This window comes from Erpetoichthys calabaricus, chromosome 16 (assembly GCF_900747795.2).
Source record: "Erpetoichthys calabaricus chromosome 16, fErpCal1.3, whole genome shotgun sequence".
Lineage (NCBI taxonomy): Eukaryota > Metazoa > Chordata > Cladistia > Polypteriformes > Polypteridae > Erpetoichthys > Erpetoichthys calabaricus.
Window position 1 is genome coordinate 18,853,428 of NC_041409.2, and position 17,571 is coordinate 18,870,998.

General features: G+C 39.3%; 1 protein-coding gene across 4 annotated transcripts in view; it reads right to left on the reverse strand.

Annotated features, from left to right (window-relative positions):
• Positions 1–4,274: 4,274 nt before the first annotated feature.
• daam1a (dishevelled associated activator of morphogenesis 1a) overlaps positions 4,275–17,571 on the reverse strand; it is a 354,302-nt gene continuing 341,005 nt past the window's right edge. For all 4 annotated transcript variants that reach the window (XM_051919792.1, XM_028821962.2, XM_028821963.2 and 1 more), the window contains 2 exons: positions 13,990–14,160; positions 4,275–5,494 (listed from right to left, as the gene is read on the reverse strand). In XM_051919792.1, the coding sequence (XP_051775752.1) occupies positions 5,285–5,494; positions 13,990–14,160 (381 nt within the window). In that variant the 3' untranslated portion in view covers positions 4,275–5,284. The remainder of the gene's footprint in view (positions 5,495–13,989; positions 14,161–17,571) is intronic.

Consider the following 17,571-nt stretch of genomic DNA (forward strand, 5'->3'; position numbering starts at 1 on the left):
ATACGCAAATACGGTACATCGGCAGGTGGATTCCCAGAGACTCGTTATAAATTTGATTAACTTAAATACGCAATATGTAAGGCGTCGAGATCCTGGTGCACTCATTTCATGAATCGCCACAGTCTAGTCCTATGAACAAAAACGAAGATGGCTCAACGGCTTCCTCGAGATTTAGATGATAAAATTACTGCCTTCCAAAGCTTCGTCATTAAGCTGTACGGCAGCGGTAAGAGGATTGGCGATTTCTTCATTCAAGGATTTTTTATAGTGACATTTACAGCCGGTATTTTATTTTAAACTTCTCGATAATTTATTATAAATTTTATTAATAAAATCAACAACTAAAACACTTTTTTGAATAAATTCTTTATTTAATTTAAAGTACCGGCATGCAAAGTTACTTCTTCATCTGAAAGATGGCGCTGTGATTTCATCATTAATTACTTCCGTATTCATCGGCAAAACCGGCATTGCTCTGAAAATCATGAATATGAAACGATACTCGTTGTATAAGCCGACCCCCAAACTCCAAGACAAAAATCTAGGATGAAATTTTCGGGTTATATTCCGGAATCTACAGTAAGCACAGCCTAACAGCAGCTCCTCCATCTTACTTTGTGTGCTGCTCTTTTAGCTCAGGCCTCACAACGGGACCCCCATTGAAGGTCAGATGGCGTAAACAGACGCCAGTGAATCAGCTCTGCATGTCACAGGTGATATTAGGCACTGGCTTCACAAAAGGCATCTGCTGAGAAAATTCTCATTTACCACTATTTGATTAATCACTTGTCCTGCATAATAAAATACTAAGTCGCTAACTGTAACCACTAGCAAGTGTAACTGAGGTGACGACTGTCATAGTAGAACACTTTAAACAGGCATTTACACCTAGAGACAGAGTCGAGACAACAGGGACCCCTTTACAGACTGACTATACGTGGGCAGAAACATACAGAACACGAACAGCAGATTAAAGGAATACACCACCCAAAAAGTCATTTGTTCATACGTTACTTATGCCACGTAGTTTGCAGTGATGACTGAGAAAGATTACCTTCATATTTTCATGTAGAATTGGGAGAAAAGTAGTTTATGATCCTGCGGTGGGCTGGCGCCCTGCCCGAGGTTTGTTTCCTGCCTTGTGCCCTGACCCCCCGTGACCCTGTAGTTAGGATATAGCGGGTTAGATAATGGATGGATAGATAGTTTACGATCAATTTAAAGCCTAAAATGATAAATGCTGTACAATATGAAAAATGTTCATAGGAAGAAGGGAAAAAAAAATATCTCACGTTACTTGAGTTGCAATATAAACATGTCAGTTATCTATTTGCTTGGTCAAAACATGCAAAACACATGCATTTTTGCTAAAATATTGTTAAAGTTACTTCTGGAATTATCAGTGCGCATCATAAACAGGCACTGAAGTAAACTGAAGACAGGACTTGTGACCAATGACTGAGGGGGAGGAGCAAACCTTCAATTCACAAAGTCATTACCATGACGCTTTGGGTTTGCCATTTATGATGTGCGGATTGTTCTGGAAATATCTAACAATATTTTAGCAAAACATTTGTTTTGCATGTTTTATGCTTACAACAGGATAACAGACATGTGGATTATGCGACACAAGTAATGCAATTGTTTTTCTATGGATGTTTTCACATCATTTGCCATTATACAACATTGACTTATTTTCTCTATTATATCATAAACTTGTTTCTCTCCATTTTAAGTGAAAACGAGATTACATTTTGTTTTTTAGCTAATGCTACAAACTACATATAAAAGAGATATTTAAGTTGTGAAAAAGACAATGGATAAGAAAGTGCATTGAATACAAAAGGCAGTTTGCTAAGGTTTAGTAGAAACATCCCATAACTCTTCTGGTGAGAATGTTGTGTTGCGACCGATGCACATTGCAGCAGAATGAGGCCCTGAACTCTGGAGTAGCCATTTGCTACACTTTGTTTCCCATTTTTTTTCTAAGCTCTCCTGATCTGGTAATCCCATAAACAGACACTTGTATAGCGTCAATTAATTGCAGAAAAATTATGAGCCTTATGGTAAAAGTTACTGTTTTTTTTTATATCTCATTGACTACCTTATTTGAGAAGTTTTGTCCTAAATTGTTTTATTTATATATTTCTGGGTACTGGGGATGTTTATTATAAGTTTTGCACTTATAAAATGGGTCCTGACCTCTCAGCACCTCGTTATTCATGGTAGTGATTTATTGACAAAGTACAAAAGCTTCATATAAGTCGTCTATTACTGTGGAACATACAGTGCATCTGGAAAGTATTCACAGCGCCTCACTTTTACCACATTTTGTTATGTTACAGCCTTATTCCAAAATGGATTAAATAAATTTATTTTTTCCCTCAGAATTCTACACACAACACCCCATAATGACAACGTGAAAAAAGTTTACTTGAGGTTTTTGCAAATTTATTAAAAATAAAAAAACTGAGAAATCCCATGTACATAAGTATTCACAGCCTTTGCTCAATACTTTGTCGATGCACCTTTGGCAGCAATTCCAGCCTCAATTCTTTTTGAATATGATGCCACAAGCTTGGCACACCTATCCTTCGTCAGTTTCGCCCATTCCTCTTTGCAGCACCTCTCAAGCTCCATCAGGTTGGATGGGAAGCGTCGGTGCACAGCCATTTTAAGATCTCTCCAGAGATGTTCAATCGGATTCAAGTCTGGGCTCTGGCTGGGCCACTCAAGGACATTCACAGAGTTGTCCTGAAGCCACTCCTTTGATATCTTGGCTGTGTGCTTAGGGTCGTTGTCCTGCTGAAAGATGAACCGTCGCCCCAGTCTGAGGTCAAGAGCGCTCTGGAGCAGGTTTTCATCCAGGATGTCTCTGTACATTGCTGCAGTCATCTTTCCCTTTATCCTGACTAGTCTCCCAGTCCCTGCCTCTGAAAAACATCCCCACAGCATGATGCTGCCACCACCATGCTTCACTGTAGGGATGGTATTGGCCTGGTGATGAGAGGTGCCTGGTTTCCTCCAAACGTGACGCCTGGCATTCACTCCAAAGAGTTCAATCTTTGTCTCATCATTTTCTTTCTCATGGTCCGAGAGTCCTTCAGGTGCCTTTTGGCAAACTCCAGGCGGGCTGCCATGTGCCTTTTACTAAGGAGTGGCTTCCGTCTGGCCACTCTACAATACAGGCCTGATTGGTGGATTGCTGCAGAGATGGTTGTCCTTCTGGAAGGTTCTCGTCTGTCCACAGAGGACCTCTGGAGCTCTGACAGAGTGATCATCGGGTTCTTGGTCACCTCTCTGACTAAGGCCCTTCTCCCCCAATCGCTCAGTTTAGATGGCCGGCCAGCTCTAGGAAGAGTCCTGGTAGTTTCGATCTTCTTCCACTTATGGATGATGGAGGCCACTGTGCTCATTGGGACCTTCAAAGCAGCAGAAATTTTTCTGTAACCTTCTCCAGATTTGTGCCTCAAGACAATCCTGTCTCGGAGGTCTACAGACAATTCCTTTGACTTCATGCTTGGTTTGTGCTCTGACATGAACTGTCAACTGTGGGACCTTCTATAGACAGGTGTGTGCCTTTCCAAATCATGTCCAGTCAACTGAATTTACCACAGGTGGACTACAATGAAGCTGCAGAAACATCTCAAGGATGATCAGGGGAAACAGGATGCACCTGAGCTCAATTTTGAGCTTCATGGCAAAGGCTGTGAATACTTATGTACATGTGCTTTATTTATTTTTAATAAATTTGCAAAAACCTCAAGTAAACTTTTTTCACGTTGTCATTATGGGGTGTTGTGTGTAGAATTCTGAGGAAAAAAATGAATTTAATCCATTTTGGAATAAGGCTGTAACATAACAAAATGTTAAAAAGTGATGCGCTGTGAATACTTTCCGGATGCACTGTACCATCAGATATAGGAGCACAATTCATAAATAATACACAGATATACATAATGTTTAAAAAAACGAAATTCAGTGGGGTACATACATTTCTAATCAAGTACCTTTCTCCTCAAAAAAAGCCTTTATCTTTTTAGTCTGCGCTCCTTATTTAAATTAAACGGAGTATAATGAATGAAACTGTCAATAAAGTTTTCTAAGACTCAAACTGATCTCCCAATTCAGATTGTACCTCTTAGGGGTTTGCTGCTCAATTCAAAGCAACTCTTCCTCGGAGGCTTCCTTAATTGCCGGTGTCAAGTAAAAACCTTGGACCCCAACTCTAGAAATGCTTAAAATAAAATAAATAAATACATAAAAACACAACATATTTGTCACACATTTATATTTCTTGCCAAGGTGAAAATATTTTTTTGTACTTCAAGTATTTATACAGCAGTTCTCCTTTGGGGTTCTCATTTAATGACATAACTCTTAAAAGTAACAAATGCAGGTTCAATTTACACATTAAAATCAAACATTCATTCCCTACACCATAAAACTCCCCCACAACCCCCCCACCCCACCCACTCAACTGACCCAGCAATGCTTCATGGAATGTCTTCTTCAGGCGCAGGAGGGCTCTTTGCAAACAAGTATTATAAAGCATGCCGCTTTTTATAATGTCCTTCGGCCCTAATACGTTCAGTGACAAAAATTAAAGCTTTTCCACAGAAAAAACAAAAGAGAGAGAAATTGTGTCAAGGGAAGTTAGATAGTTTCTCAGAACACAAAAGCGTACGTCATCCAATGAATAAGAAACGTGCCGTCCAACAGAAAGGACTACTTGCTGGATGTGCATGGTTGGGTATCCTCTCCTCCCATGCAGAGAGTTAAAGTGTTGTCAAGTCTGAAATTTGGTTAGCTATAAAGATCCATATAGCATCCAAATATGACGCGCCAGCGCCACATTTCATCGGTTCACTCCGTTACTTAAAGAAAGCAAAAAAAACGAGAAACTCCTCATGGAAGCCATGGGACTGCAAAACTGGAATTCAGCCATTTACTCCATTATAGAAGACTGAACACTTTGTCCACTTTCTTCATTGAAAGGATTGTTAATTGTTTTGTAGTCTGTTTCCAGACAGACACAAAGTTGTGCTTAAGCACCACAGCAAACCAGCTATCATTTTTTAATATTATTATTACTGTCAGCTGCTAGAGATGGAAGATATAAAATAGAAACTCAGTGGTAAAAGGAAGCAGCCACTTGGCAGTGTGACTAGCAAGACAGAAACTGAGGTTCCTAGCAATAGTAATGCAACGCTACATTATTACTTTTATACTGCAGGACTGTTTTTGTTTTTATCTCATTTTCTATTTTGGAATGCTACAGATCTTAATAGTTGAGTTTTGTGACTGGTCGTTCTCTGCTGCTTTCCGTCACTTGACTGTTTATACGCTTCCGGTTGCGTTTTAGTTTGGAGAGGTCCTTGTCGAAAACTTCTCCTGATCTCAAGGCAGACACCAGGTCGTCAAATTCTCCACCTTCCTCTCCATTTTCCTTGGCTTTCCTGGCTTTGCGTTCCTTTTCTCTTTGCTCTCTCAGCTGTGAAGATAGAAACAGAATGATACTCTTTATTAATTTTAATACAGCACTCAGGAGTGATTTGTGACAGACGGGTTATCAGCAAGAGTGAAAGGGAAGATCTACAGGATGGTAGTGACACCAGCTATGTTATAGGAGTTAGAGACGGGGGGCACTGAGCAGAAAGCAGGAGACAGAGCTGGAGGTGGCAGAGTTGAGGAGACCCTGGAGAGGTGGAGATATGATCTAGAGAGGACAGGAATGAAGGTCAGTAGAAACGAGACAGAATACATGTGTGTAAATGAGAGGGAGGTCAGGTATCACAGAGTATACAGTGTCAACACTGAAGGGGCCTAGAAGTTAAGAAGCAGCTTGACAACAGTGCTCTCCGGGACACGACAACAGGAACACCTGACTGCTCGACCAAAAGACCTGACCTCTGCTAATGTTAACCAACAACGGACTGCTCTTAGTCATGGTGGGCATATTTTATTTTTTAAAATATGGAATCTCAGTGCGGTACCGATTGTGAAAGAGCTAGAGAAGGCAGAATACTAGAGTAATGAAATACATTATGTACTGTAACATGGAAGAGATACAAACGGTTGAACTCTAATTTAATATATATTGCCTTGTTATTCCTGCAGTTTTATTACTCTTTAATTTAATATTGTTTTTATCAGTATGCTGCTGCTGGAGTATGTGAATTTCCCCTTGGGATTAATAAAGTATCTATCTATCTATCTATCTATCTATCTATCTATCTATCTATCTATCTATCTATCTATCTATCTATCTATCTATCTATCTATCTATCTATCTATCTATCTATCTATCTATCTAATAAAGCAATGCAGTTATTAGCCTGTGCTCCATGGCTGGTCATTACAAAAGCAAAAAAATCTTATTCCCAAGCTCACTAATTTAGCTCAACATCCCACATTCTTGTATGTCCTATTAAAATATTTAAAGACTTAAATTGCCCAGTCTACAATTGGAAATAGCGAAGCCCACATATGACACACATTGATGGTTTACTGTATGGGAAATTTATCAAAGATCTGCACACAAACATAAGCAATGAGAAAAATTGCTCCAGCTAAATGGTGTATTTAAAGGGACTACAATAAATTATATAATTGCATTTAACTGGTATTAAAAAAAACAACTACTGCATCTTTCAGTGTACTTATAATAATAAATAAACCTATATGTGTGTGTTTGTGTGTTCAACAATCAACAAAAATTTGATTTTAGGACAGAAGCTATGGAGGAATGAAGATTTAAGATTAGTAGAAATGAGACGGAATATACAGTTGTGCTTGAAAGTTTGTGAACCCTTTAGAATTTTCTATATTTCTGCATAAATATGACCTAAAACATCATCAGATTTTCACTCAAGTCCTAAAAGTAGATAAAGAGAAACCAGTTAAACAAATGAGACAAAAATATTATACTTGGTCATTTATTTATTGAGGAAAATGATCGAATATTACATATTTGTGAGTGGCAAAAGTATGTGAACCTCTAGGATCAGCAGTTAGTTTGAAGGTGAAATTCGAGTCCGGTGTTTTCAGTCAATGGGATGACAATCAGGTGTGAGTGGGCAACCTGTGTTATTTAAAGAACAGGGATCTATCAAAGTCTGCTCTTCACAACACATGTTTGTGGAAATGTATCATGGCACGTACAAAGGAGATTTCTGAGGACCTCAGAAAAAGAGTTGTTGATGCTCATCAGGCTGGAAAAGATTACAAAACCATCTCTAAAGAGTTTGGACTCCACCAATCCACAGTCAGACAGGTTGTGTACAAATGGAGGAAATTCAAGGCCATTGTTACCCTCCCCAGGAGTGGTCGACCAACAAAGATCACTCCAAGAGCAAGGCGTGTAATAGTCGGCGAGGTCACAAAGGACCCCAGGGGAACTTCTAAGCAACTGAAGGCCTCTCTCACATTGGCTAATGTTGATGTTCATGAGTCCACCATCAGGAGAACACTGAACAACAATGGTGTGCATGGCAGGGTTGCAAGGAGAAAGTCACTGCTCTCCAAAAAAAACATTGCTGCTCGTCTGCAGTTTGCTAAAGATCATGTGGACAAACCAGAAGGCTATTGGAAGAATGTTTTGTGCATGGATGAGACCAAAATAGAACTTTTTGGTTGAAATGAAAAGTGTTTTGTTTGGAGAAAGGAAAACACAGCATTCCAGCATAAGAACCTTATCCCATCTGTGAAACATGGTGGTGGTAGTATCATGGTTTGGGCCTGTTTTGCTGCATCTGGGCCAGGATGGATTGCCTTCATTGATGGAACAATGAATTCTGAATTATATCAGAGAATTCTAACTGTCCATGAACTGAATCTCAAGAGAAGGTGGGTCATGGAGCAAGACAACGACCATAAGCACACAAGTCATTCTACCAAAGAATGGTTAAAGAAGAATAAAGTTAATGTTTTGGAATGGCCAAGTCAAAGTCCTGACCTTAATTCCAATTGAAATGTTGTGGAGGGACCTGAAGCGAGCAGTTAATGTGAAGAAACCCACCAACATCCCAGAGTTGAAGCTGTTCTGTACGGAGGAATTGGCGAAAATTCCTCCAAGCCGGTGTGCAGGACTGATCAACAGTTACCGGAAACGTTTAGTTGCAGTTATTGCTGCAAAAGAGGGGTTACACCAGATACTGAAAGCAAAGGTTCACATCCACATGATGTACATATTTACTCTTTTCTGATTTCCTCTAGTATTACTATTTTTTACCTTGAATGCCTCCAGGTCATCACCCCAAATTAAATATTGCATGAGGAGCTCCCGAGTGATCAAATAACTTTGTGAAAAGGTAAGAGCCCCCATCGCATTTAAATGCTTTGCTACTCCCTTATATATTTCATAATTACTTTTTCACATTACATGTAGAGGAATTTTAGCCCACTCTTCCTATCTGCTTTTATTCAGAAACAGCACACTGTTTTTAAGCTTGAACTGCTCATTTCAGGGCCCGCCAAAGCATTGTTACTGGCTTGGCATTTTGAGCTGGCCACTCTAAACATGAATTTAAACCAGACATATTGGAATCAATGTCTTCCAGAAAGGTACATTTTTGTGTCATCTGTCCATAAAGCATTCTTGAAAAAGGACTGGGGACTATCATAGCAAATGATAGACAAGCATTTATGTTCGTTTAGGTTAGCAGTGTTTTCTGCCCTGTTATTATTTAATGAAGCCCTTTTTTTCCCAGTGACTGTGAGGTCATGAACACTGACCTTTTCTAAGATAAGAGTTCTTTTGACATTTTTTTAGAATTCTTTGCAATGTCCAGCACAATTTTATGTTGCATGCTTGGCATAATGTTTCCCACTTCTGGGAAGACTCAGCACTGTTTCAAGTAATCTCGATCTGGAGATTATGTCTCGACCTTTGGTTTGGTGGAGTCACAGAGCCTTAGAGATAACTTTACAGCTCTTTCCAGATGGTCAGATATCAAGAACTTTTTTTCCTGATTATGGCATTATAGGCTTGTCAAATCTTTGTGCTGGCAAATCAACTCTGATGGCAAATCAAAATAAGAAAAGCTTATATTGAGCAGGGCTGGCTGGCATCATGCTGTTCAGCTGGTTCAAATACTCAAATTTATCTCTTGTAAAGTGTCAATTGTTATTTGTTTCCATTTGGATACATATATTCCTTAATATATACATAATTATTTATTGTTCACTGATCTAATATGAGATTTTGTTGGTAGGGTTGAAATCATTCAGTTTTAAAGTGTGCTATAATAGAATAGATCAGGAAGGGGGGTGAACACATTTTCATGGTACACACTGTAACTTTACTAGTACTGTACAAGTTAGTAAACAAATATGAAGAGAAAATCAGAATCAAACACAACTTAGACAAATACTGTCTAAGATGTACCAGGGTCCCAGTCTCAACTGACCAATGGCATCAAGGACCTGCTTAACATGTTCTTTCAATGTCCTACAATCTCTCTCTATATATATAATCTTCATTTGGATCTTGATCTTTGTTTGTCCACGAATGAATTAGAAGAAGAAGCACTAGATGGCAGTAGAGAGACAGCTAAAACATAGGCATTGCATTAAGGATCTCCTCCAGGCTTATACTACTGAAAACTGTAGTACTCCAGTCACACCTCAAAGCACAGACATTCAAACTAAACAAATTGTTGTTTTAAATTAACTAATCTTTATATATAATCTTCATTTGGATCTTGATCTTTGTTTGTCCGAGAATTCCACACATGCGTAGACCACCTTCCAGTTTAGTACGTTGTTGTTACTCAAAGATGTCAACAATGTGCCGGAATAACGAAAGGGGTGGTGGACAGTGTTATGCTGGTTAGAGAATGAGATTGCCGAACATAAAAGGTACGTGCCTATGTAACATATGAATGAAAGAAAGACAGTGGGTAAAATAAAGGACAACATAACAGCACGTTCCGGAAATTATTATTGTTACATTGTAGCCGGCGAGTGCTGCGCGTCTCACAGTTGTACCGTGGCTTGCTCACATGTCAGTGAAGTGATCCCTATTTATGCTTTAAAGAGCCTGGATACCTATGTGTCCCCCTTTTTTAACCATTGCTACGTGTATATTGCCTTACTCTTTGGATTGCCACAAAGCAACCTGAAAGATTGGAGAAAGGTTGAGAAGAGATCGTGAGAGGAAACGACAGCATCGTGAAAACGAGACGGACTGTGAACGGAGAGAAGCAGAAATGCTCCTACACCACCACATAATTACTATTCGGACAGTGATTCTGAGTAGGCCGTTCCTATCGAATCAATGTCCAAGGGTTTTCTTTTGTAATTTTGTTTCCCTTATAAAAAAACATAATGCTGTGCGATGAAGGGCCCAGTTCACGACTGGCAGCCGCGTTTAAACAGGGAGCCCTTCACAGACAACTTTAACACGCGCAACGTAGTTGGGCACACATGGCTACTAATATTATATTGGGGAAAAACACTTGTATTTCTCAAGTCTAGCCTTGGATTTAAAATAACTCCTAATGCGTTAACAGACTGGCTCGAATTATCCTAAACCACATTACTTAAAGACTAACTTTGCTTAACTGTAATTCAGTGGGAAAGTGATGTTCTGTATTATCTCAAATTGGAAATAATCAAATTTTCTGGACAATGGCCCATTTAGAATTTTCTTCAGAACTTTATAATGTAATTGTTTTTTTTTGTAATCAACTTTTTAGTAAATAAAGACAAAATGACGGGTGATTAGCAACAAACAACTGTAAAACAGAGCCAAGGGATAAACATTCTGGCAAAATTCAGTCACCAGAGAAGACGAGAGAAGAGTTATGGAATCACGAATAAGCAAAGATTAAAAAAAAGAAAAAAGCAAGCAATAGTTGACAGAAAAACAAAGTCAAAGCTTTACAGCAAACTAAGATTTACAGAAATGAGCAGTAGGCAGCTGCTTTGTTGGAAGGCATCGTTAATCTGTGCTGCAGAGAATTCAAGATGTATTAACTTTTAGAATGAGGACTACCACCTGACTACAGTAACAAGCTCAGGTGCCTTCCACAGAGAGGCATGAACTGATTTGGCCGCTAGGGTAATAAGACAGAATAATTTATGTTCAGAAGATTTAAGCAAAAGCACAGAGAGCTTTAAAAGAAGAACGATTTGAGACAACAGCCAAATATTTAAAGAAAGAAAAGAAAATAGTAGGTGACACACTTATGTGGTTCCAAAGGGGAAAAGACGTTTGGAAAACTGTCAGGTAAACCAAGGGGACATAATTGATACAGAGGATCGGTAGTGAGGCCCATCAGGTGGTACTTTATGGAAAACAGGATGAATTCTATGCAGAGTTCTGAATCAGGTGTGCTGATAAGCTTGGATTTCTGGAGCAAAACCTTACACCGAAGAAAATGGGGTCCCATGAGAGGGATGAAAAGAGGAGCAGAGAAGAAATCAAGAGCAGAGATTTGTAAGATGCTTTACAAAGTAAAGAGTGCAGGGTAGAGATGTGTGTTTTTTTCTTGAGAAAGAAAGGACAAAATGGAGAGTAAATTGAGTGGTTTGGTAGAGAGGTGATTAGAGAAATTCACCATGTTCTGAGCACTGTTAGCAGTTGTCGGAAAGAAAAAGAAAGCAGAACAAGGGAAATTGAAATGAGCTTGTGAAGGCTGAAACGTCAAAGGACACAAAATTATTTAACAAGTCCCCAGCACACTGATTCCTATACTCTGTCAAGAAACATTGCGAAATAAGGGAGTAAATAGTATACAGGTGCTGGTCATAAAATTAGAATATCATGACAAAGTTGATTTATTTCAGTAATTCCATTCAAAAAGTGAAACTTGTATATTAGATTCATTCATTACACACAGACTGATGTATTTCAAATGTTTATTTCTTTTAATTTTGATGATTATAACTGACAACTAATGAAAGTCCCAAATTCAGTATCTTGGAAAATTAGAATATCAATTAAGACCAATGCAAAAAAAGGATTTTTAGAAATGTTGGCCAACTGAAAGGTATGAACATGAAAAGTATGAGCATGTACAGCACTCAATATTTAGTTGGGGCTTCTTTGGCCTGGATTACTGCAGCAATGTGGCGTGGCATGGAGTCGATCAGTCTGTGGCACTGCTCAGGTGTTATGAGAGCCCATGTTGCTCTGATAGTGGCCTTCAGCTCTTCTGAATTGTTGGGTCTGGCGTATTGCATCTTCCTCTTCACAATACCCCATAGATTTTCTATGGGGTTAAGGTCAGGCGAGTTTGCTGGCTAATCAAGAACAGGGATACCACGGTCCTTAAACCAGGTACTGGTAGCTTTGGCACTGTGTGCAGGTGCCAGGTCCTGTTGGAAAATGAAATCTGCATCTCCATAAAGTTCGTCAGCAGCAGGAAGCATGAAGTGCGCTAAAACTTCCTGGCAGACAGCTGCGTTGACCTTGGACCTCAGAAAACACAATGGACCAACACCAGCAGATGACATGGCACCCCAAACCATCACTGACTGTGGAACATTTACACTGGACCTCACGCAACATGGATTCTGTGCCTCTCCTCTCTTCCTCCAAACTCTGGGACCTTGATTTACAAAGGAAATGCAAAATTCACTTTCATCAGAGAACATAACTTTGGACCACTCAGCAGCAGTCCAAAGGCGAGACGCTTCTGACGCTGTCTCTTGTTCAAGAGTGGCTTGACACAAGGAATGCGACAGCTGAAACCCATGTCTTGCATACGTCTGTGCGTGGTGGTTCTTGAAGCACTGACTCCAGCTGCAGTCCACTCTTTGTGAATCTCCCCCACATTTTTGAATGGGTTTTGTTTCCCAATCCTCTCCAGGGTGCGGTTATCCCTATTGCTTGTACACTTTTTTCTACCACATCTTGTCCTTCCCTTCGCCTCTCTATTAATGTGCTTGGACACAGAGCTCTGTGAACAGCCAGCCTCTTTAGCAATGACCTTTTGTGTCTTGCCCTCCTTGTGCAAGGTGTCAATGGTCGTCTTTTGGACAACTGTCAAGTCAGCAGTCTTCCCCATGATTGTGTAGCCTACAGAACTCGACTGAGAGACCATTTAAAGGCTTTTGAGTTAATTAGCTGATTAGAGTGTGGCACCAGGTGTCTTCAATATTGAACCTTTTCACAATATTCTAATTTTCTGAGATACTGAATTTAGGACTTTCATTAGTTGTCAGTATTAATCATCAAAATTAAAAGAAATTTAAATTTGAAATACATCAGTCTGTGTGTAATGAATGAATCTACAGTAATATACAAGTTTCACTTTTTGAATAGAATTACTGAAATAAATCAACTTTGTCATGATATTCTAATTTTATGACCAGCACCTGTACGTACATACATACATACATACATACATACAGCAGCTTTTCCACAGGGTGCCAGATGTTGATGGCATATGACAAGATAGGCCCCAAGGTCAGGCGGCAATGCACCCGCACTCAATCTGTCTCTGAATCAATTGAATACGTAAGGTTTATTTTCCTGCCATTCCACAGCAACCTTCAGGGACTTAGCCAGACCGCTGTTTAGTAGGGTGGGGAATTGGCAGCATACAGTTAATAAAATTAAAATGGGGTACAATGATCATTTTTGATTATGGCAAAATGAGATTGGAAAAGTGAGAAAAAAGTTTGAACCAGTTGTTAAAGGAGCCTCTCAAATCTGCAAAGATAGTGAGACTTGATGGCACATTTCATTAAGAGACAAGGGAGAAGATTTACACCAAATGATTTTGTAACTAGAACAGGCTTCAGAAGACCTGAATAGTTCCAGCAAGCAAGGGATACCAGACAGAGCACTGCCTCAACAGAGAAGAACATCACAAGCATATAAGGATATTATATTACTGGAATCTGAAACTGTAATGGGAGTTATCTTCATTATGTGTGACTGATTCAATGGTTGATACCTGTAGAACATAAAAAAGTGGTGCTTACACCCACTGCATATAGGATTAATTTTTGGACCACAAAATTATCATGACCAACCTGAGCTTCCATGCGTGCTCTACGTTCTTCTTCTTCTTTCTTCCTCCGCATATTTTCATTTTCCCTCTTAGCGTCGCTGAATGACTGCAGGAATTGATCGAAGATGCCAAAAAACTCATCTGGCTGCATTTTCATTGCATCCTCTCCAAAGTATTTTACAGCTTTTTGGAACTGAAACAAATCAAAATAAGCCATTAATATATAACAAATGACCCCATAAAATAAACATGAAAAGTTGGGAGGGTTACCTAAATAAGTCACTGACAAAAGGCGAAAGGGCCCAGACAGGGTTACGGATGGCCAATACTGTAAAAGAACTCTATACTGGCAGGTGGAGTTGGACGGTGTGTCTCCCATGTTCAGCCACCTGTGATTAACCTTGACTGTTGTGGATTCAGGTGAAAAAGGCATGGACTGACACTCCATAGGAGGACACTCATCATCTGCATGTGCAGCTCTGTACTGTAGCACAGACAGGTTACAGGCAGAATTAATGGGAGTAAGCTGTAACATGTGGCCCTGTATATACCAAATAAACCATGTCCCATGTTGTGTTTATAATCATGTTCTAAACACAGTCAGATGATGCTCTTATCCAAATCACAGCCATACTGGGTGCTCCTTTCTTACTTTCCACTAGTAATTCACACACGCACGCACGCACACACATGCACACGTGCACACACACACACACACACACACACACACAATATACAACACTATGCAGTATGTAAGAACATTTCAACACTGGATCTTCTATCATACCAACGTAAAACTATAAAATGATCGTAATAAACAAGCAGTGAACACTAACATTCCACAAATGAATCGCTGTATGGCAACTATGATCCTAATGGTTCGAGGTGTTGATGCTATCCACTGCAACACCACCAAATAAGGATACACAAGGTAGGCCCGTAGTTGTAAACCTACTGCTGCTAGTGATCACAACTCGTTATGCCTTTTTTGGGTGTAAAAGGGGGACATACCCACTCTGCACCCCAGACACATATCTGCATGGATAAAGGAAGTCTTCTTTCTGTCTCTCATTGGTTGTTGGAAAAGGTCACGATATGGTAGATTTAGGCTAAGTGGCCATCTCAGCCCCTCCTGACATTTACATTGGCGATCGTGTCTCTTTGGTTCTGCTGCAGATTGAATGTGCTGTCATGTTTCAAGCTCAGTGGGATAAACAGTAACATCTACAAACTTACAGCAGACAAGTTTATCTGTGTTGGGACCCATTCCCTTTTACAGACTTGACTACGCAGTATTTTCGTTTTCTTTTTCCCTCCCTTAGGCTGAAGAAAGTAACAAAACTAGTGGCAGAAATTACCTGAAGAGATGTAAAAAGTGAGGGGCTAATTTTTGGACTGGCAGCGATTTTGGCAGGAATATAAAGAATTCATAGAAAGTGAATGCAAAACAATATTTATTTGGTTGACAATAAAAATATTCTGAATGCTGAGGAGTACAGACTATGGATATTATTGTATGGCATACATCAGTCAGGTAGCTAGCACTAAAAAATATTATATACTGTATACATACATATACTTAAATATGGAATCTCTTTCCTTATACAGTAGAACCTCTGGGCAGGAACATTTCAGAACACGTACAAATCGGGCTACGATCAAAAAGTTTGCCAAAATTTTGCATCTGTTCACGCCCAGACGCTCTGGTGGCAAACAAAAACACTGGCGGCCAGTTTCCCTACGTGCATTCGTACACGCTAATGATTTCCCATTCTCCGTTTCCCATTTTCTTTTGTTTGCGTATACAGGGCATAACAAAACAGCTGATGTTGGAAAAGGAGTTACAATGTTAACCAAGCAGAGGCCTCAAGTGCTGGAAGAGGTGGAAAAACTGTTGCTAGTGTGGTTGAACGAGAAGCAACGTGCAGGAGATAGCGTAAGCGAGCCGATCATATGTGAGAAAGCCAGGAAGATTCATGGTGATTTGCTGAAAAAAAAAAACAACCCTTCTTTGAGTGTCGAAGGTGAGGAATTTAAAGCCAGTAGAGGATGGTGTGAGACGTTTTACAAGAGAAGTGGCATTTAATTTTTTTCTCTGTGCTTAAAACTCATAAAAAAAGTGTTTACAGCGAGCAGTTTGTGAACTCTTACAATGTTAGTTTTCTCTGTTGTTCAAGGTTTTCTCAGTGTTATTCAATGTTTTTACATTTAGTTTACTATTAGACTGTGCATTCTATGGTATAACTATTTTTTGTGTTTAAAAAATATATATATTTACATACAGTTTGTACGGTCTGGAACGGATTAATTGTATTTATATACAATTTTATGGGGAAATTACGTTTGGGTCGCGACCAAATTGGGTTGCGTCCAGAGTTTTGGAACGAGTTACGGTCGTGATCAGAAGTACCACTGTATTTTTTTGCTACTTTCTAGTGTATTTTAGCACATGTAAGGGGGAAGGCCTTAAAAAGGCCTACATCTGTGTCTACCAGTGTGATTTTATTAAAAAAAAAAAAGACAATTAGAAAATGGATGGATAATTACAAGATCTAAGGTTAATTTTCAACTTTTATAAGCTTTCTTATTTTAGATCAGACAGGTGAGAAATCAAGATCCTACAACTGAATATTGTGAAACTAATAAAGATATAATTTTGACTATAAGAGAAGTAAAAAAAAAAAAGTTATGGAAAAAAGGCCCAGTGGCACAAATTCTATATTTAGCTGTTAGAAGGAGACTGCCAAATGTTTTTAATTCAAATAAAAGTTCAAAGTGAGCCAGGCTTTGTGAGCCTCCTAAATTATGTCACATTGACCAAGGCTGAGCACAGGATGACTGATGGAAATTACAGGATTCCATTCAGACGCACACTAACATTTCACTAACACTGTCCACTTAATTAAGACCAACATGGATGTTAAAGCCCTCTTCACACGTCAGGCAAAACCTCTGCAATTACCTAATCTGTCTGTTGTGAGGGACGAAGGGGGGTGTGCGGGCAGAACTGGAAAAGAAGTGCTGTTACATTTGAGCTAAAAGAGCTCGCCTGTGTGAACATGATGATATTCACATGGATTGTTTATACCATAAATAGAAGACAAATGAACAGGATCAAACACAAGGAAGCTACATACTGTAGTTTAGAGGCACCACAAGCAAAAGACGTGCAGTAAACCTTGACTGGGGAGGAGGAACTCTTACTTTCAATGTCTCTTTGATGTCATGTAAATTTATCATTGCCATATGGAGGCAATATTAAAACCAAATGTTTTTTTTTTTTTTTTTTGCAACTCCCATAGGAAGCGTAGGGATTTTACTTAGCTGAACTCTTAAATGGCGCATAATTTAACAAGTGCTGTTTTCATTCCCCAAGCTTAGTTTCCATAGTTCAATCTAACAGCCTGTAGTTTGATCCAGGCAGAGGGAAGCACATGCGTCACAAAGGTCAGTGATATAAACAAGAAAATGTAGATCCTGAAACTGCAGACTAATCTTGGATTGAAGTTGTGATTGAATCAAAGTCACGCGAGATGTTTTCCACTTTCTGTTCATTTCTATAGTGCCATCCAGTGAACTGTGACAACATTCTGAACCTACTTCA